Source organism: Rhinolophus hipposideros (genome assembly GCF_964194185.1).
Source record: "Rhinolophus hipposideros genome assembly, chromosome: 20".
NCBI classification, from domain to species: Eukaryota; Metazoa; Chordata; class Mammalia; order Chiroptera; family Rhinolophidae; genus Rhinolophus; species Rhinolophus hipposideros.
The window spans coordinates 30,340,998-30,365,893 of record NC_138066.1 but is presented as its reverse complement, the minus strand read 5'-3'; the positions used below and the strand labels follow the sequence as shown (position 1 = coordinate 30,365,893).

The window sequence follows — 24,896 nt, the reverse complement described above, 5'->3', positions numbered from 1 at the left end:
GCCAACACATTAAACCCCTTGGGGGTGGGAGAGAACCCTTCCATAGGCAGATAATTTTACTAGTTCATTTCAAGAATCCTATGAGGTTATTTATTTTTTTCCTCATGGAGGAGGAATGGCCTATGCTCACTCAGTAAGGGCTGCCATCAAAACTGTTTTCCTTGAGGGTAAAAGGTAACTGTGTGGTAGAAAAGGGGGCAGCGGAAGGGGAATGTATTGACTTATATCCTTCAGTAAATGTGTTTATTCCAATTCTGGCATTGCTGCCAAATGTGTTGTAAAGCCAGCAAGACTTGGCTCTTGAAAGTTCACCTGAAAGTCAGAGGCTTCATTTCCTACACCAGGGCCTTCATCCACTGGGTGTGAAGCATTGGACAAAGTTAACGATTAATTTTGCCTTTACTGTTACAAAGGTCCCACCTCTACCAGATCAGGAGGGAAAGGCATTTTGTAGGCTGTCTCCTTCACAACCACTGATAAACTCTGTTTCCATCCAAATGGAACCTTAGTGCAAATGCAATCAGACCAAAACACTGGCTTCCCCATTACCAGTCCAAATTGCTAATAATAAGGAGCAATTAATTGCTTTGTTAGAAAGGCAACCTCAGACCATTCCTTACCATCTACAGCTCCCCACCCCAAGACCTGCAGGCTGGAAATCCTTTCAAGTTTTGTTTAAGGTTACATGAGATGAAAATTGCAAAAAGCTGTAGGAAAAATTTAATTATCAAAGAAGATAAAACAATAATTGTCACAACGGTTGCAACATCCAAGATCAACCATTAAGGTCCTGGCTCTTTTTCGTCGGGTATAAATACACAGAGACAAACTAAGTAAGGAGATAAATTCTGTAATCTCTATCTGGATTATCTCAAAAGTTTTTGAGAAGCCACCTGGAACTAGAGAGAGCACTGGAAAATAACTAGTGATCTGGGGCAAATGGAGCATAGCTGGACCAGAATCAGAGTTTGGACTGTCCTATTCCTAACCAAGAGTAAGGTACAAATTAGACCTTACCCTCTTAGGTCTTAAAATGATGCCCTCCCTACACAGAGAGGCAGAAGGGTGGTTTTTACTATAATTATATTCAACATTTTACTCTTACTGGAATCGTATCTCCTAAAGGCTCTTCTCAGCCTCATCCATCATACTCCACTCTAGTTGTTGCCATATTGACCTCTCGATCGTCCCCTGAATCCATCATTGTCCTATTTGATCTCCCTGTCTTTGTAAGTGCCGTTTCCTATGGTCATCCCTCCCCAATCACACTCCTCTGGTCAATCTGCCAAAATGTTCAAACTCAACTCTTTAGCACCCTTCAAGACTCAGTCAAACACCTTCCAGCGAACACTGCTTACTCTCCTTCCTCTGCTCCCTCCCACCTCCAGAATGAGTCAGACTTCCCTTCTCTGTGCTATTCAAACACTGTCTGTATCTCTTTTCATTACAATATTTATCACATTCTGCTGTAACTACTAACATGCTCAAGATCAGTCTCTAATTAGATTATTAATTCCTGGAGGGAAAAGTCAGTGTCTCAGGCATTCATGTAGGATTCCCAGTGCCGTTTGTATAGGACACCCTCCTTAAATGTTGAGTGGTTAAGTGGACAAAGGAAGCCATTTCATTTTAGGTCTCTACATTCCCTCTGTAGTAACCACTGAGAGGGTAAAATGGATATGTAATTTAGGGAATCTTGAGTAAACTCTCCCAAGTGAACATGTTGTCTATTGGAAATAAGAGTTGTGCAGCATGGAATAAGGTAAAACTGCCATAAAATGCTTTTCAGTGCTTTAAGCATCTGTTTCATGTAAAATAGTGCATCTATTGTTTGGCAGAATTGATATTCACAACAGAAACGCATGTATGGGTGATTCATTTCTCTTAGCTTTCATCGAATGCTAAAACCATTATTGTTATTGTTGTTGTTATTATTACTATTCACGTACAAAATTGGAGACATCTTCACTTGCACAAGAAAATACCAAATCTCAGACTAGGGTAAAGAGATAGGATAATTGTCTTTTGTTTGTTTGTTTGTTTGTCAGCCAGAATGTCACATAATGGCCTAATTCATCTATTAGGGCAATCTTGTTAAATGGATTTGTGAGCAAGAATAAAGGTTAAGAAGAAGACAGGAGTTGGGTTTCTAAATTATTGCTTATTGCAATCAAAGTATAAAAGTATCTTATTAAATTGCACACAAACATATGTCATTTTTTCTTATCTCTACCTTAGCTCCGCATAACTAAAAGTAATATTAAAAGTAATGGTCTAAACTTATCTTAGCTTTCAAGCCCCTTCATACTGGCCCTGGTTATTCTTCTAGCCCTATATCCAGTCACTTAATTCAACCCATCTACTTCATATGCTCATCTCACCATACTTCTGATACTTTGTTTTTTTTTTCCATCCCTGCTTGTCTATGAACATACTACTCTTGCCTCATGGTATACCTTCTTTTTTTGCTGTTCTTTTGAAATGTCTTGTATCCTTCCAGGCCTAGTTCAAACGTTTTTTTCCTCTCTAAACCCTTCCCGTTCCCTACTTGCACACACCAACAACAGTTAACTGCTCCCCCTTTATATTCCCATCGCACTTTGTATACACCTCTAGCATATAACAAATACCATCTTATAAATACTAAGGACCAGGTAGTATTCATTTTTATGGTTCCCATGTCTGGCACACAGTTAGACATCAATACTATTTTGTTGAACACAGAAGAAATGACTGAATAATTAACTGGAATTTACAAGAACAGTTTCAAAGTGTCCACAACAAGCACTGTTATTGATGACGATAATGACAATGATGATTTTATGGGAGCAGCTCCAATTCACTGAGTGACTGCTTCATGCCAGGCACTCTGGCAGGATCTGATGTACATTATCTCCAATATTTATGTTACAGACTTTACAGAGGCTCAGAGAACTTAAAGAACGTCTCCAAGACCCCACAGAAAGCGAATCGGGAATGCAGGATGCCCACATAGGCCTATCACGGTCCCAAAGCCTGGGCCAACTCACACAGGACATGTGTGATCTCAACAGCAGTTACTGTGTTCCGGACACCATGCTAGGTATTTTACGAATAATGCTTTATTCCTTATAATCACCATGGAGGATCAACGACTTTGGGAAGTATCATCTCTAGTCTACAGATAAGAAAATGGAAGTCTCCTCAAAATTCAACTGGCTACAATCCCAAAGAGGCTAGGAACTTTCTGTGCCAAGGACAGCAGTAGTTAGAGACAGTCTACACAAATTTAAAATCCAAAGCAATGTTAGAATCTCAGACAAATTTTAACCAAGTTCATTCCATTGAATCAATACAAAGATCCATACTAAGAAAAAATTAAAATTACCAAGAAATTAAATATATTAGGAAGTTCCGTAGTCTCTCAATTCAACAGCCCCCTAGGTGGGCTCATCCCAAGTTTCCAGTATCTCCCACAGCGAACCTTTTATTCCAACTGGGACAGTTGTCACTGTACATCTCCTTCCTAGTCTTCTCCTTTTGACGAAATGGTCCCCTCTATCTCTTCTACCCAACCTCCAACATCTACCAAATAGTTTTCTTTTCCCTTATGTCTGGACTTCTCTTTTCTATAGCATTTATGCCCTTTATCAAACAATTAGACATTATTCTTATTGTCTTACCTCACGATACATTTTGTGCATTACAATTTTACTCTTATAACTATATCTTAACAATGAAACATTATTCATATTATTTTATATCACACTACATTGTGTGTATGTACCTCGACTTTGATTTTACAGCTATATCTTAAGCATGGATTATTCCATCATATGATAAACACATCTTTGAAAGAGGCAAAGGTGATTTAATATTCATTTAACAGATGAGGAAACTAGACACTAAGAGGGTAAAAGAATTGCCCAAAGTCATCTCTATAATTAAGTTCTACAGCAGGCTGGGTCTTCCAACTTCCATACTGATTCTACAATGGCTTTCAACTGTATATACTTTTACAGTGCCAGGATCTCTTCTTAACCTAAACTTCAGGTCCAAATATGAACTGCTTAATTAAGGTGACAAGTTGGGATGCTAGACACTGACTACCTAGAGTGACAATCCACTCCTGCCTCCCCACCCAAGAAAGTGTTTCTTCCCATTAACATTTCTCTTTCCCCCAGGGATTTCCTATTACTCAGGAAGACTCTCATCTCATTGCCAGGAGAGTCTCCTCTGTGATGACGGCATCTGTCAGTGACTGGGTATGTGACATCACCTGGGATACTGGATTTAAAGAAATCATACTGCTCATAAGGTCATCAGGTAAGTGTTCTTTGTTGGGGTGCAGCTCTTTCATTTAAATGAAATGTTCTATTTCAAGCCATACTGACAGCATCTGCAGTGTGCCATTTTGGAAGCACTTTAAACTTGGGTTCTATACCAAGTTATAATTTACAAGCAGAAAGAGGAAAATTCTGTTGCTCCCCTGGGTAATAGGCATTACATTGTTCCAAGGTGATTTATTAAACTTCCTAAGCCTCACCTCAATATTGGGCTCACGGGCATGAGGTGGGTGACATTCATGACTGTGTACCACCAAGACCTAATGCTGCCAGTCTCATTTACATGAAAAACAAAATAAAGAGACATTTCAAAGTTGTTAAGTCAAGGCCTCCTTGAAAGTAGGATTCATGTTCAATGTCATGAAATGTGCCTGCTGATTGTTTTTGGTTTTGCTTTTAAACACATTGAAGGGAAGGAAAGTAAAGGCTCTCTTCCATCATGGCCTCACAAACCGGTGAAATGCCAGATTTGTCAGAAAAAGATAATTATATTATTGCAAGCGTATTACGCCTCAAATACTGTACTAAGAGAAAATCACTGAAAAACATTATCTCATTTAATCCACATAACAAATGTGTGGGGTATGTACTTATTATCCCCTTTCTACGTATAAAGAAACTGATGTTAAACCATTGCAATTTTCAGAGAAGGAAAAGACTATGAAATATTCCTTACTTGTAGGGATTGCTTATCATAAGATGCAGTGGAGAAACTTGAGTAAACTGGGGTCTCCTCTGTTTGACTGACAGAGTCAAATGCTACCTTAACTCTAGCTCTAAACTGCAATCTGGCGAAAACTTCCACTTCCAAACTCTCTAAGACTTACACCCATCTAACACAATTTATTCTTTCTTTTGAAGACACACACACACACACACACACACACACACAAAACACCAAATAAAAACATTTAAAACAAAATTGGAACCAAAACATACATGATATACTGAATTCTGACTCACATCTGCCTGGGAATCCTCCAGGCTGAACCTCTGTGGGCTTTGGTTGCCTAACATAGAAAATTAACCTACGAATTCTAAGAATAGATGAGTTAAACTATGTGCAATATTATGTAATAGATGTGAAAGCACCACATAATTCCAAGTGTTGTTGCTGTTATTATTATGAATAAACTGACAAAGAAGTAAAGTTACATATAGGGGAGTAGAATGAGTTATGTAAATTAAATCAGACAGTTGTTTTTAAATCAGAAAATTCTCCCCTGGTGCTGCTAAGCATTCATTCTCACTGATCTGAGCTGCTTTTGTAAGAATGGAATGGTGCTCTTGCTAGTACAGGGAAAAAGCATCCTGCTCTCTTTCCCTCTTCCTCTCCCTCTGCCTCTCCCTCTCCCTCCCTCCCTTGCCCACTCCCCCCACCACACACACACACACACACAGCTTGGCTGCCTTACATTTTTAGAAAATGAGATCTGCAACTAATATAGAGCTGCAAGAACTCCCAGATCGTAGCATTCCCTAGTCAGCCTAGCTGTGTTGTCCTTAACTAGCCAAAATTGATAGGATCTCTCAAATGGAAGGCACGCATACTACTTCCTTAGCAGCTGGCTAGGCCTGGACAAGCAGACCCCCAGTTCCATTTGTGGCCAATGGTTACTGCATGCTACACACTATGCTAGGTATTTTACAAAGAGGGTTTTGTTCCTTACAATTACCCTGTAGAAGCAACAACCTTGGGAAGTATCATACCTTTGTCACAACCAAATGATTACTGCAGAGCCATCAAACATACCACCTCCCGGTCTCTGTATTTTAAGGAATACATCTACACAGACCCAGGGAGAAAACTAGAAAACTCCTTGGATATACTTGTAATTTGGGAGGTGAGGTGGGGTCAGGGTAGGTACCTTTGATTAACAAAACACTAAGCTACAAAGCCCCAGAGTGTTTCTGAAAACAAATGTTACTAACAGAAATTCAATCAGAATACCTTCTACAGGCCAGATCTACCACCAAAATTTTCCTTCTGCAAAATGTTTTCACTGCAGACTTTTGCTGGCTTTTTCTAGTCTGGTATTCCTCAATCATAAAGCCAACCCTACCAGCCAATGCATAATCATTGATGCCTGGTAACTCAGGAGGAATAGTTAGTACCCATTTCCTGGGTGGGGCAATTCATCCCAAGAAGATAGAGAAGTATTGTAGTTTACCTCTTTTTTTTTTTTTAATTTAAGATTTAGTAAGTTCTATGATCAAGGGTCATGTTGCTTTCGGTAAAGCTCAGCCGTGAGTAAATTAAAACTGCAAATCATGGAAACAGAAATAAAAGACCTACTAAACTTCCCCTGAGACAATATTCAACCTCAGTGCCTCACATTCCTATACCTCTTAAGGCTGCCAGATGGGAAAACAAAATCCCCCAAACTGTGAGTCATAATTACATTACTAATCAGAATTGTGACATTGAATGAGTAGTTCTGTTTATGGAGGGCAGAGGCCACCTTGGCCCTGGAGAAAGAATAGCCTTTTAAAGTTTGTACATGTGTAAATATAGAGTACACAATAGTGTATCTCTGCCTAAATGTCTTCATAAAGTGCAAATTAATGCAGATCCTAACTAGGCATTTGGAATGCTAGCCTAGTTTTCTGTGTTTAGCTAATAGCTACCAATTTCACTTACACTTTATCCTCTCATTACATAGCAATGATGATTATTTAGTAAATACATGTGAAAGGCCAAGTACTCCATAGCACCCCTCCCGGGTTGGAAATAACCACCTCCTCCCTCCCACAACTAATGCTTCTATTTATATAATTTAGTTGCTGATACACCAAACCAAGCATAGCTGTGACAGGTATCCCACTAATGCCTCTTTTGGAGGCTAAGAACAAATCCTTTCTCACCTGGGTCCCCTGTGATGGCCTGACCAAATACAGGTAAAGGGCTGGAAATAAAGGATGATGGTGGGAGGTTAAGGGGGGGGAGGTCCAGGGCCTCAATGATGTTAGCCCTTTCTAAATCTTAAAGGGACTCAGGTGGTTTGTCTCATTTGAAAATTATTTATGAGGCTGGGGAGAGATAGCGAAAGGCTATTTTACAATTAGTGAAATATTATGGTACAAGAGAATTCGAAATAGACATGGAAAAGAGAAAGATATAAAATGTGGCCTAGTGAGATGCCATCCAGTTCATTCCTATATCCATGACTGATAATACATCTTTGCAAGTCACCTGGGAATTTTTTCTTTTAGATATAAGATAGGGTAAAAGAGGTGCCACTAGAGGATTTTAGGGCACTTTTACTATCTGCCAGGGACATAATGTATCTCTAAAGTATTACAGAGGCAGATTTCTTAGCAGGGTGACCAAGCCCCCTGAAGAATGATTTTGAACAAAAGATTTCCTATTCCTGTCCTATGAGAACATTGAAATCGAATAGTAGTATTTGGAACTGGGTCTAGGGTAAGGGCAGACAAGGGTTTTCAATACCCAGAATCAGGTGTGGCTTAGACCATGGGGTTTGCCTGGGCTGAAGGAAGATGCAGGAAACATGTCCAGGCACCCCAATGCTGCTCCAATGTGTCTGCTCACGGGGGCAGGGTTCCTGCTCTCCTCTTCTGGTGACTTCATGGGAAGTTGGCTGAGTCCACAATTCTGCAGCAGGAATGCAGGCAGAGGGGAGCACTACAAATGAGCCTTACCCCGGGTGCCTAAATGACAGGTGTGAAGGGAAAAGGGAGGAGGCACCCAACGGGGAATACTGCTGATCCAGGGGCTTTTTTTCACAGCTCCCTTCCCCACCTCAACTCCCTGCCCCTACAAAGACACTGTTTGGAAATCAGAATCCCTCCCAACACAGACACACAGGCTCAGGCAGGCACAAGCCCTACCTCATTCACCTCAACTGGCTTCCCATTAGCTGCTAAAACCACAGACTGGCACAAGTAGCCTGAAGTCAGGGATTGAGCCAGCACATCCTTGCCACTGGGAATTGAGAAAGACCATGATCTAAAGCGATATTTATGATGTTGTGTTGTTTCATATGGATTTGGCATTTATTTGGGGGGAGGGGGTGGGCTAGCACGTTTCACACCATCAGCACCGGTGCTGATGGGTTTGGGGAAGGCACGAAGGACCTCTATGTCCCTCTGGTCCCTGCTGTTAAGTCTCCAGCCCCGCATTCTCCCGCAGTCTCTTCAAAGCGCCTAGATACCAGGGCAGGGCTCTGCGTCCATTTTGCCAGCCGGTACCACCGAGTTTGGGAACTTTGAAAGCCAGAGGATGGGAGTGGGGGTTGCCAAGGCTCGGATTTCGGCGCCAGAGTTCTCGACAAAAAAGCAGTTGAAAATCAACACCCATCTGCCTCTTTTTTTTCTCACCTCTTATCCTTTCTATGTTCCACGACTCCATACAGATTCCACCCCCGAGACACACACACACACACACACACACACACACACACACACCCCTTGGGCTGAGAAGGTTTTTAATACTGAAGGCAGCAAACCCACCGTGCTGAAAGGGTGTCTGCCACCCCCACCCCCACCCTGCGAGGCCACTTGAGGGTCTTGCATCCCACAAAACCCCACACGTTCCAAACAACATAACACCAACCCGCCGTGACTCCAGCGCGCCCCATACCTGATATGCAGACGATGAAATTGGCTTGAAGAAGAAAAAGCACCTCCCAGACTATTTCCATCCTCCGATTCTCATTCCAAGTGCATCACTCGACGGGAAAACAGGGGGGGCAGGGGGGAGCCCGACACGGCACACACACATACACACACGCACACACTTCCGAGCGAGCGTGCACTCAACACTCCCACCGGACAGCCGGCCAGGCACAGTCTCCCCCAAGATCAATATCGCAGTTTGAATTGTTCCAGCGAATCTCCCCTTGGGCTCGACGGGTGTGCGCCCCAGATGTGCTGACACATGTCCGACGTCTCGCTGCCCCGGAGGTCTCCCCGCTCTCCGGGCTCTGCTCCTCTCTTGAGCGGCGGAAGCAGCACTGGCAGTGGCGGCAGCAGCCAACTGAAGCCACTAGACTTGGGTTCTTTCTGCAGCAAGGAGACCCCGATCCTCCGGGCGCCCCAAGAAGACATAGACGAGAGCCCCCCGCCGGGCCGCGCCGCGCAGTTCCGGACCCCGGCAGCTCGCAGCTCGCTGGCTGAGCCCAGGCAGTCCGCGACAAGTTGCCCTCGAAGTGCTGCCCCCTCACCGGGGCATGGTCAGAGGGTGGCTGCGCCTCTCGGGGGCCGTCCTCCTGCTTCTGGGGGTCGGGGGACCGGAGCAGACGCGGCAGACAGAGACACAGAAAGAAAGGCAGGGATGAGTGCCCGCCAACGCCGGCCGCCGGCAGCCTCCCCCGGCCCTCCCCGCCCCCCAGTCCGCTCGCAGCCCGCCGCCTCCGAGCCCAGCCAGGGCGGTGCGTCCCGAGCGCCCAGCGGGAACTGCCGGGAGCCCGCGCCCCGGGCGCGTCAGAGACCCACGGGCTCCCCACGTCGCGCGCGCGCTGTCGGTGCCTCTGCTATTTTCCTGGGCTCCCCAGAACCCTCGCTTCCATCGCCGGCTACTAGCGCCGCCGCCGCCGCGATTTTCCGCAATGCAACTGCAGGGGTCGTTATTTCCTCGCCTACGGATCCCGACGCCGCCCGAGGCCGAGGGGCGGAGGAGGGCAGGTGGGGAGGCGGCGGGGGGGAGGCGGAGGCGGAGGCTCGGCCAGGTGAGCGTCCTCGCCGCGGCCCGGAGCCCCGCCGGAGCCCAGCCGCCCGCTCCCGAGGGCGGAGGCGGGAGGCCTGGGGAGGAGGGGAGCCTCCGCGCGGCCATTGGGAGGACGCGCGCGCTGCGCCTCGGAGCTGCCGGCCCCCGCGGCGGCGCCCGGGCCCCAGCCCGGCTCCGACTCCGCTCCGCCCCGCCCCGGCTGCCTCTGTCACCCTCCGGGATTTGGGGAGTTTCTCTTCTCCGCCAAGAGAACTTCGCGCCAACCGATCCGGCGCGGGAGCCTCGGGCAGGACTCATCCTGGGAGCGCGGTGCTGCGCTCTCCCTTTGCTGCGGATTTTTTTTTTTTTCTCCATAATTCATTCTCTGCCCTCTTCCTCTCGTCCCCCTCCTGCCCCCTCCCTCCCCCTTCCCCCTTCCCGTTCCGGTGCCAGAACTGTACTTACCCCCGAGTTCTCCTCTCTGCAGGTTCCTAGAACGGGTGCAACTCTTTCCTGCAAGTCCCTCACTTCCCTCCTCCCGAAAGGGGGAAAAGAGCGTCTGTCCAAGTGCGGGTGCGAGCGGCGGCAGCGTCCACCTGAGCCTCTGCCCAGCTCCGGGACTGTAGGAAGCCCGGGCTTTAGGGGGGACCGGCTTCCCTTCTTTTATTTCTTTTAGTCTGTTTTTCTTTGGGGAAGCTCAAGTGCTTTGGAGGCTTTTGCTGGGCTCCAGAATACTCTGCCCGCGACACTCATCTGCTTCCACTGAAGGGTTCCCTACCAGTTCCACGCGCGCGCGCGCGCACACGCCCAGCGCGCAGCTTCCTAGGGCCTCAGGGGAAGGTGGGGGCGGCGGGAGCACCACCCACCGCCCAGGCGGAGGTCTGAGTCCCGCGGGTCCGCTGGTCTCGAGAGAAGCAGGCTGTATGAGGCCAGGGAAGCACTTGCACCTGGTCAGCGGCTTGCAATGCAGAATGCGGGGCAATCGGAAGGAAACCTGGCGCTCGGGACTGTTCGCCTGAGAAGAAGGCTGGGAGCCAAAGAAGAGACGGGAAATCGCAGCAGACTTGTATCGCCTCTTTCGCTGCAGCGGCGGTTGGAGAAAGCCCCAGACCTGCCTCTTTGGGTGTGCTAAAGCAGCAGGGCCAGGGTAGGGGAATCCCTGGGAAGGTCTCGGATTTCTCGGCGCGCTTGTCCGGGATGCAAACTGTGACGTTTGGAGATTTTGCACAAGTGCGGATGGACACACACAACAAACACACACATAACCCGCAGGGGATTTTGTTTGCACATTTTTATTTTTGACGTTTGGAAGCCATTGCAGTGTGAGTCTCGGTCTCATAACCGCATAAAGGGTGGATGAGTGGAGAGGGAGGAGAAGGAAGAGGGTACCGTTCGTCCGCACAGAGTCAGTTGAGCGAGTCTTCCAGGCTGTGTGGCATCTGAGGGTGCGGTGTTAGAGCCAAAGGAGTTACACTGCAGCGTTCCCCAGGATTCTCCAACTGACTCCAACTGCCCAGGAATCTGGCGGGTCTTTTTGTAGAGTGGCGGGAGGCGGCGTGGAAATGTGACAGGGAGCAGAGCCGGACAGCAGGAGCTTCCTGGGCTGGACAGATTTGGGGAGCCATGGCTGGGGAATCTTCCAGCCTCCCTCCCTACGGAGATTCGAAAAACGAACTGCCGGCGGACTTGCCTCCTCTTTAAGAAGGAGGTGTGGCCCAGGGATATGTTCTCTGGAATGACAGCCAAGCACTCCAGGTGGTCAACATATTAAAAATCTAGGCCCAGACGGAGAAAGACCGGGGTTCTTAAGGAGAGAGCTCGAGGCCCAGCAGGAAAGACATTGAGACCTCAGAACATTATAAGAATGGAGATAGTGAGAAGTAGCCCATTTGGGGAACATATGGGGAGTGGGGATGTTTGTCTCCGTGCCTTGAAAGTCCACCGCAGGAAATGACTTTTTGAAGGAAGAGAAGACACAGTTTGCCAAAGATGAACAGATTCCATCCTAGCGAGGTACTGGAACCAAGGACAGTGACCTTCCTTCTGCATTTGGGAGCCCAATTTGGGGCCAGCAGGAGAGCTCTCTCTGGAAGCAGAAGCAAGGTGCCTGGATTTTTATACCAGGACCCACTTATTTATTAATGAATTATGCAAATATTAAATGTGTGCCTTATGTTTGTCAAGCACTGTGGCAAGATGCTGGAGTTTTCTAATTGAAAACCTGTAATCCTTGCTTTCAAAAAGCTTACAGACCATATCCCCTCTACATTTTGCCTTAATAGCCAATGCCAGTAAAATAATACTTAATTTTTCAGCTGGTACACTCGCCTTCCGCCCTCTCAAAGATATTTATTCTCTGCCACCAAGTACTTTCAATTTGAAAACAACAAAAATTAAACAAAAACTTTCAACTCATGATAGTATTTAAGTAAAAATAATTGCATGCATGTATTATTTTCTATGTACCTGGTATTGCCAAATCCCTTATCTGAATTATCTTATTTAATTATCATGACATCCATATGAGAGAAATATCATGACTTCCATTTTACAGATGATAAAACAGAGGCCCAGAATAGTTATTTGCCTAAGTCCTCACAGCTACTAATTAGTAGCATAGAGATCACAGCCAGGCATTCCAAACTCAGAAGCTATGCTACACCATCTCGCCTCATGCTTTGTAAAATGAGAAGTATCATCTTGGGTAGGTAATTTTGTGCTTTAGTAGAGACTAAGTCCACACATGACACAGCTAGAAGTCAATTAAAGGCAGGATGAAATGTAATGGTAGATTATGCAATTTAGAATTTAATGATGGTGGAAACGGGAGAAAGAAAAGATCACTGGGAATTATGGGTTTACGCGTAATCAAAGGCATTTCTAATGAAAGAATCTGAGTGCCTGCTGAGTGCTAATTCTGTTCTTGACATACAGCACTGAACACAACAGCCCCTCAACATTGAGCTTCTATATTAGCATTTTCTAAGAGAAAAAAACCTAATGTTTTGTCAAGTCATTTTTAGACTTAACCTATGTGTTTTCTAAGAAAATCTCTATTTTAATCCAGAAAACAACAAAACAGTAAAAGCATGTAGTAGGTAGAAACCTTTTATCGTCACACTTTATTTTTTTTTGTTTTTAATCCACAGAACAAGCAAGCAAAACAAATGGCTAAAAAACTCTGTGAAGCTAGGAAATACTTATTCTTAGCATTTTTTTATATTTTAATGAGTTTGTACTTATATATTAATTACAAAGAATCTTTCTCTATTATATCTGCCTTCATCTTCTGTCTCTTTTCTACTCTACATTTTTCCACTACAAACTCAGCCAAGTATGTTACATATACTAGGCCGGACAATTAAGTTTGCAAACTCATCCTAGAAAAAGTGCTACATACCTCATTGCTGAATATCACTACCGTCACATTTGAAGTGCTCCCCTTGGGAAGCTATGCACTGACGCCAGTGTCTAGTCCACCCTTCAAAACAATTTTGGAACTCTTTCTGGAATGGCCATCAGAGCTGTTGTCCTATTACCCTTGATGTCCTGAATGTCATCAAAATGTCTTCCTTTCAGTATTTCCTTTATCTTTGGGTAAAGAAAGAAGTCATTGGGGAAAGATCAGGTGAATAGGGAGGGTGTTCCACTACAGTTATTTGTTTACTGACTAAAAACTCTTTCACAGACAGCACCGTGAGCTGGAGCATTATCCTGATGCAAGAGCCATGAATTGTTGATGAAAAGTTCCAGTCATCTAACTTTCTCACGCAGCCTTTTCAGCACTTCCAAATAGCAAACAGAGTTAACTGTTTGTCCAGTTGGTACAAATTCATTATGAATAATGCCTCTGATATCAAAAAAAAGGTTAGCAACATTGTTTGCAACAAGTTTCCGAACTTGTCAAACCTTGTAGAACAGAACATCTTGGCTGAGCCTAAGTGTGACAGCCAAATCCAACTGCCCCACAAAAAGCAGGAGATTACGATTCCACATCCACAAGAGGACAATATTGAAATCCTTTGGGTTCTTTATCCACCTTCTCTTTCTCAATTGTTCTTTCTTTAATTGGGAAGCTGTCGTGTAAAGAAGTAGCTCTGACGTTATATCTGTATCTTTATCTGTCTTACAGGTATTGGACTATTATGTTGTAATGTAATTATGTTGATAGGAACATAGGATATGCTCCCCTATTATTGAGTGGAGAGATTTCTGTTGAAGGTAGTGGAAATTATCCAGTCAGTCATTCCTAAAGAGAGGCAGTTCTTGGAACAGAAATGAAGACTTGGAAGATGAAACTTAGAGTGGAGCTGGACAAGAAGTACTTCCTTTTCACTGAGTTAGGATGAGAGGCAAAGGAATCATTCAGGAGCATGTTTAGTGGTGAGGGGAAAGCTGAGATGTGGGCTGTGAGCTAGATAGGGAAGAAGCTTTATAGTAAGGCAGGGACACACACCAATCAGATTGGCGTGTAATTCAGTTATCTGTGAGTACTCATATCTAATAACCAGCTAAAAGTTAATCTCTGAATATTTTTTCTTCCTGCTGTCTCTTCAGATAACTACTGATAAACACTGTAACATACTGTGGGAAAATTTGTGTCAACACTTGGGCTAAAGGGTAAAGGGGATTGCAGCAGTTCCAAAACCAATGTGCAGATAGATGGTAGAAGCAGCAGGAGCAAGCTGTTGGTGATACCCCAAACTGCAGAGTGCGATGGACAGTGACACAAAGGGCAGACCATTGCAGAACAGAGAGCTGTATGGAAGAAAAAGGTGGTGGTGATGGTGAAGACCATGGTGGGTGACCCAAACAGTGAGCAGATGAGTCATCTTCCCTCCGGAGTTAGTGGGAGGGAAGAACCTCAAAGGGGGACTAGGATTCTGCTATCTAGCATGCAGTGTATGTGTTTCCTGTTGCTGCTGTGACAAAATGTTATAATTTTAGTGGTTTAAAACAACACAAACTTTTAATCGTACAGTTTTGGAGGTCAGAGTCTGAAAGGAGTCCTATGGGACTAATATCATCGTGTCTGTAGGGCTGCATTCTTCCTGGGGGCTCGAGGGGAGAATTCGTCCCTTGCCTTTTCCAGTTTCGAGAAGTTATCGACATTCTTTTGCTCATGGCTCCCTTTCAACAACGGCTTTACTCTAATTTCCACTTTCATCATCATATGTTCTTTGACTCCCTAACTGCCTTTATTTTTTATTTTTTCTCTATAAAGACACTATGATGACATGGGGCCCCATGGATAACTGCCTACCTCAAAATCCTTAATTGAATCGCATCTGCAGAATCCCTGTTGCCATGTAAGGAACATAGTCACAGGTTCTAGAGATTAGAATGTGGACGTCTGTGGAGGGCAGGCACTATTCCACCTACCACAAGCAGGTAGATATTTCGATTACGTGAAACATGCCAAATGTAGCTCAATGAAGCTTCTTGTGACGTAATTGTAAAAAGAAAAGCTTGCTATTGTTCAAGACTATTCAATAATATACCTTATGTTTTTCAACAGTAAGTTCATGAGTGTTATCTGAGACATTGGCAGGAGACCTTGTTCTGTGTAAATGAGTCGATCAAGAGATGTGAATATATTTGACTGAAAGTAGTTCACATCTCTAGACCTAGAATGTGAGGATGATCAAATAGCATAGACTACCAAAATAGGTGCTTTTCCTCTTTTTGACATCAGAATAGTTACCCCCAGTGCTCATGATATTTTTGAAACAGGATTTCTTCTCCTCCATATTAGAATTTATAACTAACAAAGGGAATTGTATTTTTTAAAGGCCATAGCAGCCATTTTATTCCTATAAAATGGTATGCCTTATTTACTGTTTAAGTTTTGGCACGTGATTAATGACTAGGAAATGATACTAACATTACGGTATTTTGACTAATGATTTGGGCATTGGTTTGGAAGTTAGTGAAACCCATGCTATACCTTCCTTCTTTTCATCACAGTTCATCTCTCAACTATCTAGCCTTCTGAACTCAAGACTTATTTGCAACCAATAAATAGCAGGCATTCTGTAAATGATCGCTGAAAAACTGAAGGGTTTATTTGCTTGCTTATTTAAATTAAAATGTTTCTTACATTTTAAAAATTAAATTTATTAGTGTAACAATGGTTAGTAAAATAACATAGGTTTCAAATGTACAATTCTATATAATTCATCATCTATGTGTTACATTGTGTGCTCACCACCCAAAGTCAGTTCTCCTTCCAGCACCATATCTTTGATCCCCTTTACCCTCTTCTACCACCTCTCCTACCCACTTACCCTCTGGTAACCACTAAATTGTTGTCCGTGCCTATGATTTTTTGTTTGTGTGTCTGTCTTGTTTGTTGCTTGCAGTTTTATATCCCACATATAAGTGAAGTCATATGGTTCTCGACATTATCTGCCTGACTTCTTTTGCTTAGCATAATAACCTAAAGGTCCATGCATGTTGTCACAAATGGCAGAGTAGGATACCATTGGGTATTTCTACCACATCTTTATCCAATCACCTATTGAAGGACACTTTGGTGGTTCTTTCTTGCATGTTTGTCATGGGTATGTGATAGATGTTTCATAGCATATTTCAAACACACATTAATATAACTTCAGGCCTGATCCAGTTTAGCCCCCTTCATTTTCAGGTGAGAAGATGAAGGCTTAAGGCGAGGGTAAATGGCGTGTCCAAGTTCAAATACAGACAGAAGGAGAGGCAGAGGCAGACCTCGACTCCAACCTTCCTAATGACTTATTTCTAAACCTTTGTTGATTCGAAAACTGGCCCCCATCCATGGAGGGCAAGAAGAGACCTAGGAAAGGGGCAGATTGGTAGGTGGCAGTTTTAATGAACAAGGGAACTTACATAGGAGGCTTGTCCTGGGCGACCACAGGACTAGTAGATTTCTGCACCCTCTTGCCAGAATCTTAACATTTTAAGAGAGGCCCACACTGTTTTCAGTCATGTGTACCACCCAGATGGTCTCAACAACACCTTATTCTCTTAAGGCTGCACCCTTGAAATGAATCCTAGAGTGGGAGTGGTGGGTGGAACTTTCATTCCACAAACAGGGGAGAGGGTGAGGAGCCTCTGATTTCCCTGGTCCAGCTCTATGGTCAATGACCTCCTCCAACAGCCCTCCATCCCCATCATTCTTTTTGTTGTTACTAAGTAACACATTGCAGTAGCTGCAACACAGAAAATAAATATATTCTCCAAATCCATACAACTTAGTGGAAGATGCTTTTTTTCAGATTTTCTGCTTTTTATCCAATGCACTTTCAACTCCACCCCACCATTTGTGCGTGTATGTGTGTGTGTGTGTGTGTGTGTGTGTGTGTGGCTTTGTGGTGTGCGTTTCTTTTACATTAAACATTTAATGTTTTATATGAACAAGAATCCTCTCCTCTTCTTAAGCCAACTGCAATAACTTCAGGTAGCAGTTATAGGTCAATCAAGAGGATTTTAGTTCCACAATGGCTTTCCAGCTTAAAGAAAGGCTTTAATTAGGACAACAGTCTGCTCCCATCTCAGCCTGTATAATTTCAGAGTTAGTAACTAATGCATTAGGTTTTCAAATTATTTGCCCAATAATTTAATAATTCACCTTGCTTCCCCAATGATTAACATTACAATGACAAGTATTACAGTTCACTTTTTATTTTTCTCTTGAAAAACTCATTCTGGTTCACTACTCAGCATTTTCTACACGCTGGATTATAGAGCAGTGTCTCCCATGTATTTACTAGGAAAACCACAAGTAGTGAGTGCGGCAGATAGACCTACCCCAAATATTTGGAGGTCTAGTCAAGAGTAAATCTGACGCAGTCTTCCTCCCCCAAGTCCAGGGCCCTTCCTCCTTCCTTTCCCACCCTTGACAGGGACTCACATTTCCAGGAGCCTTATATGGGGTCCTTCATGCTTCCATGAGATGTCTCAAGCTCAAGTGCCTCACGTCCATGTTTCTTTTACACACACCTATTTAAAGTCATTTCTTGGCCACACTCTCCACTGTAGGTGTACACTCACCAGCACTGAAGGTGAACAGGCAAACAGTACTGTCTCCTCTCTCCAACCCACAGTATTAATCATTGAATGCTTGTGTGAAAAACATGCCTTTAATTCAAAGTATTGAAGATGTTCAATAAGCGAGGGATGGTACAACAGGTATGCTCTAAAATGAACCCCATTCCTAAATCAACAGAGGGGATGGGACCCTGCTGTAGAGGTCTCCACAATGAGCTTTTCTTCTCCTGCAAATGAGATTTTTTCAGATTTTTATCAAACTTCAACAGCAGAGTTTTTCCCCCTGATACTACTGTGTGGATTTAATAAAGCAGGAGTTGAGTTACCATGGCAAGAAACCCCAAAAGTTCTGAATCCATTCTCTGATTCCTGCTAGACAGAGGAGAAAACTCCTTAAATCAAAAAGAACCTCCTGCTAAGAATAGGAGAGGTATGAGAAGCCAGAACCCTACGACAGAGTTAACAGCAGTTGAGACCAAAGAGGGTTGTAAGACTAGCGCCTTCATTACAAAAATATAAAGGTGCCATTGTCAGGTACTATAAAATATCAAGCTTGTGGCAAATATCACATAAACTTCTAATGAAGTGATGGTTTTCATCTCACTAATTCAAATACATTCTCTTAATGACTCTTTAAAATGCTTATGAGCTGATATTACTTTATGCTGAGTTTCTGCTTGGGAGGGGTACGGATATAAATATTACACATGAAAACACATTTAAAAAATCTTCCATAAGTTATTACGTCTTTAGAAAAATGGAGTTTTAAATGGATGGGAATGAAATCTTAAATATATTTTAAATGATCAGCTATTTAAAAAGAGCATTCTCTTCATCTCAAGTCACTAACCTCTCTCATAATAAAATAAAACGTCCTGGTGGCTGTTTCTCACTATCCCTCCCATTTTATGGGAAACAGACTGGCATCCCTCCATCTTCACTTCAGATTTTTTTGTGAGAAAGAAAAGGAGCGGAATGAGCTCTGTTTCCTCCTCTTGTATAACTGAGTTCAGAAGGAGGTGCTGGTGATTGTGGGGGTGCTGCCCTAATAATTTTCAGATACCTGGATTCATTTGAATCAATAACTACTTGAGTTAGCTGTTCCACAGTCCTCGTTCACCAAAGAAACGGAATGGGGCTCTTTATCAAGCAGACCGTGAAGGCCACTCCCCAAAATTTCTCATTTACCTTCAGGAATTTCGTTAACATCTTCAAAGAAAATGGATTTTAAAATCTATAAACTATAGTGACTCTTAAAGAGAATCAGGGTGATAAGGACAAAAAAAAACAAAAACAAATGATGGAAAGCTTGGATAGGCTCATTGGTATAAGGAAGTAGGTTCTATAATGGTGCAGAGACTGCTTCTGATCCAAATTGGCCGCAGCACTCTGTCGGGAGGGCCTCCTCCCATCACCAGCTACCAGCTATCTACTTTCAACCAGCAGGGTGCAACCTGGAGTCAGCGTGGAGATAGATGACTCATCCCCCTGGAGAAGCAATGACCAAACTTAAAGGGAAGGCAACTAGACGTGAGGGAACTTGAGAACCTCAACCTAACCCTTCCCCCACGGAGCAGAAGACAGTTCTGGCTACCCGAGTGGAAACCCAAACTAGCTACTGCAGACCCAATGGACTAAGCAGGGTCCTGTCAGGCACCCAAAACCCATAGTTATTTTTCGGAGAGAATTTAATGTCAAGGATGGGAGAAACGGGTGGGAGACAGGAGACACTAACTTAACAGAGAGAATAACCAAAGCAGCTATCACCATTATGACTGGGGAGACAAAGCAAAGGTGTTGTGGTGATCAGAACGTAGAAGGGAGGAGGAGGGGTTCTTGATGATCTGGGACCCTACCTCTCAAGAGAAGGTGCTTCCCATGGGCACTGGGACTCTCAGAGGAGGGGCTGTAACTCAGACCTCTGAGGAGGTTGTGTGGCTCAGCTGCTGCTGATGTCTCTGAAGCAGCACGATGAAGGCTGGTTCTAAGGCTGCTGAAAAGGGGCCCAACTGCTGCTTGCTGGATGGAGTAAGAGCTGCTGCAGAGGAGGCACAAAACCTGGACGCAAAACTGAAAGGATCAATTCCTTTCTCCTGCTCCCTGCCTTCTGCTTTCTCTCTAGCAGCCCCTGTTGGCAAAAACCTAACAGAGAAGAACCTGGCCAAAGAGAACTGGGTTTGAGAAAGACCCAGCCACAGCATCACAGAACAGAGCATGAAAGGATTTGGAACTAAAAGGTGATGGGTTAATAATGGCATGCCCACTAATTCCAACATTGACGCAACTTGAACGGAGGAAAATTGTCCTCTAATATTGTAGAGCTGCATCGACTGTTACAGCCCAGGGTTTTAAAAAAAGGAGCGGTGCTTCGCAGCTGCTTTTCACAGGGCTTGATGAGACGGAAGCAGTACTTTTCTCTGATTTACCAGCAGTTATGATATCTTACCCATTACTTTATATATATTTGATCTTCCAAAACCTGCTTTTGTCTTAATCTCTTGCTGGGCTATGAAACTAAACAGCCTACCCCAGTCTCTTTTCCTACCTTTCAGTTAAGCATCTCAAAACTTTGGGTTGCTCCACCATAGTCAAAGGCTGAGTCTTTCTCATAATCACGACTGGGGCCAGCTCCCAAATAACCAGCAGCACCAAGGATGGTGCCCCACTTCCATCTCCCTAGAACCTGCCAAGTAACAATGTGAATTGTTAACAATGCAGACTTGGGCACTTGACCCTGAGTTAGAGTTGATCTGAGTTAGAAAGGCAACACGAGCACAGCTGACCTACAGACATAGAGACCATTATAGGAACTCAGAAGGGGAACGTCCAATAAGAACTATAATAGCTAAGGTAGGTGGCAGAGGTAAATCACCCTTCTTCAAAGGTGTGCTAACCTTAGGCACTGTGGAGAACACAGTGGATAAAGAAGCACTGGATCTTGAATCAGAAGGCTGGTATTTGAACCTGAGGTCTACCATTCACCAGCGATGGGATTTCAACAGGCACGTACACGCTTTAAGCCATGATTTCTTTTGCAAAAGCAGAATAAAAAACATCCTCCATATAGAATTATTGAGACAATTAAATATAATAGTACACATAAAAGCATTTCACTCACTATGGGTATTTAATAATTTTAATTAATCAAAACCTATATGGAACTGTAAATGGAAAATGAACGTTTCCTGAAACATGGTAACCAGGAATTTTAAAACGTCATGTACCAGACTTTCAGTTTATACCGCGTTATTGTTCTCATACATTCTGTTCTATATCCCTCCCCCACAGCCAATGCAACGATTTTTGATTAACTGGTTGGAGGTGGGGGTTAGGAAAGTGAAATAAAGGGGAGTAGACAATTATATCAGCAGATATTTATATCTCAAGTAATATTTATTTGATATTCACTAACTAAACTCTTTTTTCCTTATTCTTATCATGGAAGAAAAACATCATGATGAGGCTTGGGGCACTGAAATAGGAATCAGAAGACATGGATTGAAGCACTGCACTGCTATTTAGAAGTTATGTGGACAAGTTACTTAAAGTTTCCCAGTCTGAGTTTTTGTCTTAATTGTTATTTTGTTTTGGGTTTGACTCTTTAATAGTTTTTTTTTTTTTTTCTGTATTAGATGGATTTATATCTACCCCACTGGGCTGTTGGAGGCATAAATGAGAAAATGCAGTCAAAGTGCATGGTGCAAAGTAAGGCCTAACTACCTGGGGCTGTTACCATCAGCTCCTGACACTCAGTTTTTGTGGACAGATCAGTGAGATACATGGGTGTGAGCCCCAGCTTTGCCACGAACTAGTTGTGTGATCATGGGTAAGTTGCTTAAAATTGCCAGGCTTTAGTTTCTTTAGCTTTAAAACTAAGAGACTATATACTGAGTCTCCTTACTTCACAAGATCACTGGGTAGTGGATCTAATGAAAAAAAAAAAAGTGCAAAACACTTCATATATGTGTGTGTACATATATATGAACAAATCATGTGTATATATGTATACACATGCTTGTATACATATCTATATATATATATGGGCATGCGTGTATGTGTATACGTGTATATGTGTATACACATATACACATAAACACATAGACCTTGATTTAGAAGGTCTCTTAGTATTACATAATCTATCTGTGGTAGCCCTTGATTGGAATTACTGATTTAAGGCAAAGAAAAGGCATCAAATTCCAGGCTGTTCTGTGACAACTGAGGGAAGCAAATGTAGCCTCTCATTTGTTACAGATAAACATTAATATCTTTGTTCCCTTCATAATTAATTGCCTCAGGCCCTGGTTCAAGTATAACTGTACTTTATGAAGCCCAAGCAGAGAAATATTGTGCAAAATGCAAAGCACCAATTTTATCATAAGTAATAAAAATTCAATTAAGTTTAGAATAAATGTGTGAGTTAACAACCCAAGCTTAACATAAAGCCAAGGAATGTAAATAGATTTTAGAAAACAAAATAACAAGGGGGTGACAATTTATAAAGTGTATGGAAAATCCATCATTGCCTTCCACGCACTGGCAAGAAAAGGCCCACATTATGGGAAAGGAGAATAATTTTCAACATTTTTATTGGGCTTTATGGACAGAACAGTCCAACAAGGAGCCAGAATAGGAAGCTTCTTACACAATTTGAGAGAAAATAAAAAGTAAATCTCCCAGAATTATTTCTTCCATGTACCTTCCATGGGATTCTGCAGTGTTGGCGAAGGGTTTCACTCCAGAAGAGCATAGGTGAAGATTATGACCATGAACTTGGCATCAGATAGTTTGCGACCTGGTCTGCACTCTATCCTCGATTTGCTATGTAACTATGGAAAATGCCCCTTAACATCTCTGATCTTCAATTTACACATCAACAAAAACAGAGGCATTAATAATATGATTGTTATGAACTATGTTTTGAAAGAGTTAAAACGAGATATTTAGTGAAAGCACCTTCTATTATGGAGGCTGAGATATGTTATATGCGGTGAGATTATAATGTGATTTGACAATCTTAGGATCTTTTGTTGTGTTTTTTATTTTATTCACACAGAGCAGAATTTGCATGTTCAAATAATTCTGTTCTTCAAAGGAAGAACCTCAGAGAAGGGTTTCTTCAACAAGTCTATCATTCTCAAAATCATATGGGAATTCTTATTTAAAAATGGATTTTAAAAATCATGCCAAATAAAATGGCTATGTCAGTCACAACCATTTTTTTTTTAAAAAGTGGAAAATGTACCAACAAGCATTATCCCTCACTTTCTCTAGTGGACTTGAACTTGTCATTAATGAATATATTTGAAGGAATGAGTCCCAGATTTTGAAAGAAGAGACTCACAGAAAGTCTCACAGAAGTGTTCTAGAGTGATGACACTGTCGGAACATGTATGAGAGCAGCTTGGGACTGGAAAGGACCACTCAGACCATCTCCCACCACTACCTGGTTTATGCCCAAACCCTTTCTATAGCTGTTGCCATTAACGGTTATCCAGGTTGTGCTTGCACACCTCAAGTGATGGGGGACTCACAATTCTATCTTGTATCCCATTCTATCCTTGGTTATTTATGTCTGTTAGGAGTCCTTTCTTATAAAGGACCTAGAATCTGTTTTCCTGTAATTTTTGTTCCAAAATTTCCATTTATCTGGGCTCTATCCAAGCTCTATTTACTCCTTTTTCGTGTAGCAGATTTTTAGGTTTTCAATGAATTTTTCATTATATTCTCCCTGAATAACTTTTTAAAGGATTAAAAGCTTGGATTCTTCAATCTATTAAAGTGTACCCAGAATTAAATGCATTCACTTCAAGTGTGGTCTGACCAGAGCAGGTTGTGTCTGCACAAATGCACGTGTGTGGGTTGTATGGGTGTGCATGTTTGTGTATACATATGTGCTCTTGCTTTTGTCAGACAATGAAAGAAACAATGATGTTTATTTATTTATTCAGTAAATATCCATTAAAGTCTTGCAACATGCTAGGTAATCTTCCTGATAGTAAGACGTCAAAGATGAACACAGTAGACAGATTTCCTGTTTGCATGAAGCTTATATTCTAGTTGAAGAGTAATAAATGGATCAATATATAATTAAATACTAGAGATAAATGTCAAAGGAATGATTAAGGCAGAGGAAGGTAACAGAGAATGGCTCGATGATGAAGAAGGGATGGCTCTTTGAGATCAGGTAATCAGGATAGGCCTTGCTAAGGATGTGACATTTAAATAGGGACAGAACAGAACAAGGGAATGAATGGGCAGAATCTGAGGGAAGAGCATGTCTGGCAGAGCTAATAGCAAGTGCAAAGATCCAGAAGCAAATGAGCTTGGCATGTTTGAGGACCTATGTGACTCCAGTTGAATGAACAAGAGGAAGGGTAGCAAGAGGTGAATCCAGGGAGATACCTTAGGCATGAACCAGATGTGGTCAAACCTTGTAGGGCGTGATCACCAGTTTGGATTCTACGCCAAGAGGGATGGGGAATCCATTTGTGTGTTTTAATCAAGGACGGCATCATTTTGAGATCAGTGGCTTTGACTCCAGTATAGATGATTGACCTGGGAGAGGGTAGAGAGGAGGCCGTGGAGAGAGGAAGCAGGGAGATCACTTTGGAGAAGAGAAAACTGCAGACTAGACAAATAAATAGGTGTTCTGATCACCAATTCCAGTCTGTGTTCGTGTGTGTGTGTGTGTTTGTGTGTGTGTGTGTGTGTGTGTGTGCGCGGTGGGGGCAGGGATGTTTCCCCACCGACAAGCAATACTCAGGCCACAAGCCAGGTGTCCTACAATTCAACTCAATTCTGACACTATCTCTCTGGAGATAGCATCAGATTCCTCAGGTTGAGGGCTGAGTCCCACAAGACTCCCCTCAGCCACC

At 43.1% G+C, this 24,896-nt stretch overlaps 1 protein-coding gene across 1 annotated transcript in view; it reads right to left on the bottom strand.

Moving 5' to 3' along the window:
* The window catches only part of CA10 (carbonic anhydrase 10), a 444,734-nt gene extending 435,652 nt beyond the window's left edge, over nt 1-9,082 (bottom strand). The window contains exon 1 of the mRNA XM_081028824.1: nt 8,929-9,082. Within this exon, the coding sequence (XP_080884950.1) occupies nt 8,929-8,989 (61 nt within the window). The 5' untranslated portion in view covers nt 8,990-9,082. The remainder of the gene's footprint in view (nt 1-8,928) is intronic.
* Nucleotides 9,083-24,896: the final 15,814 nt, after the last annotated feature.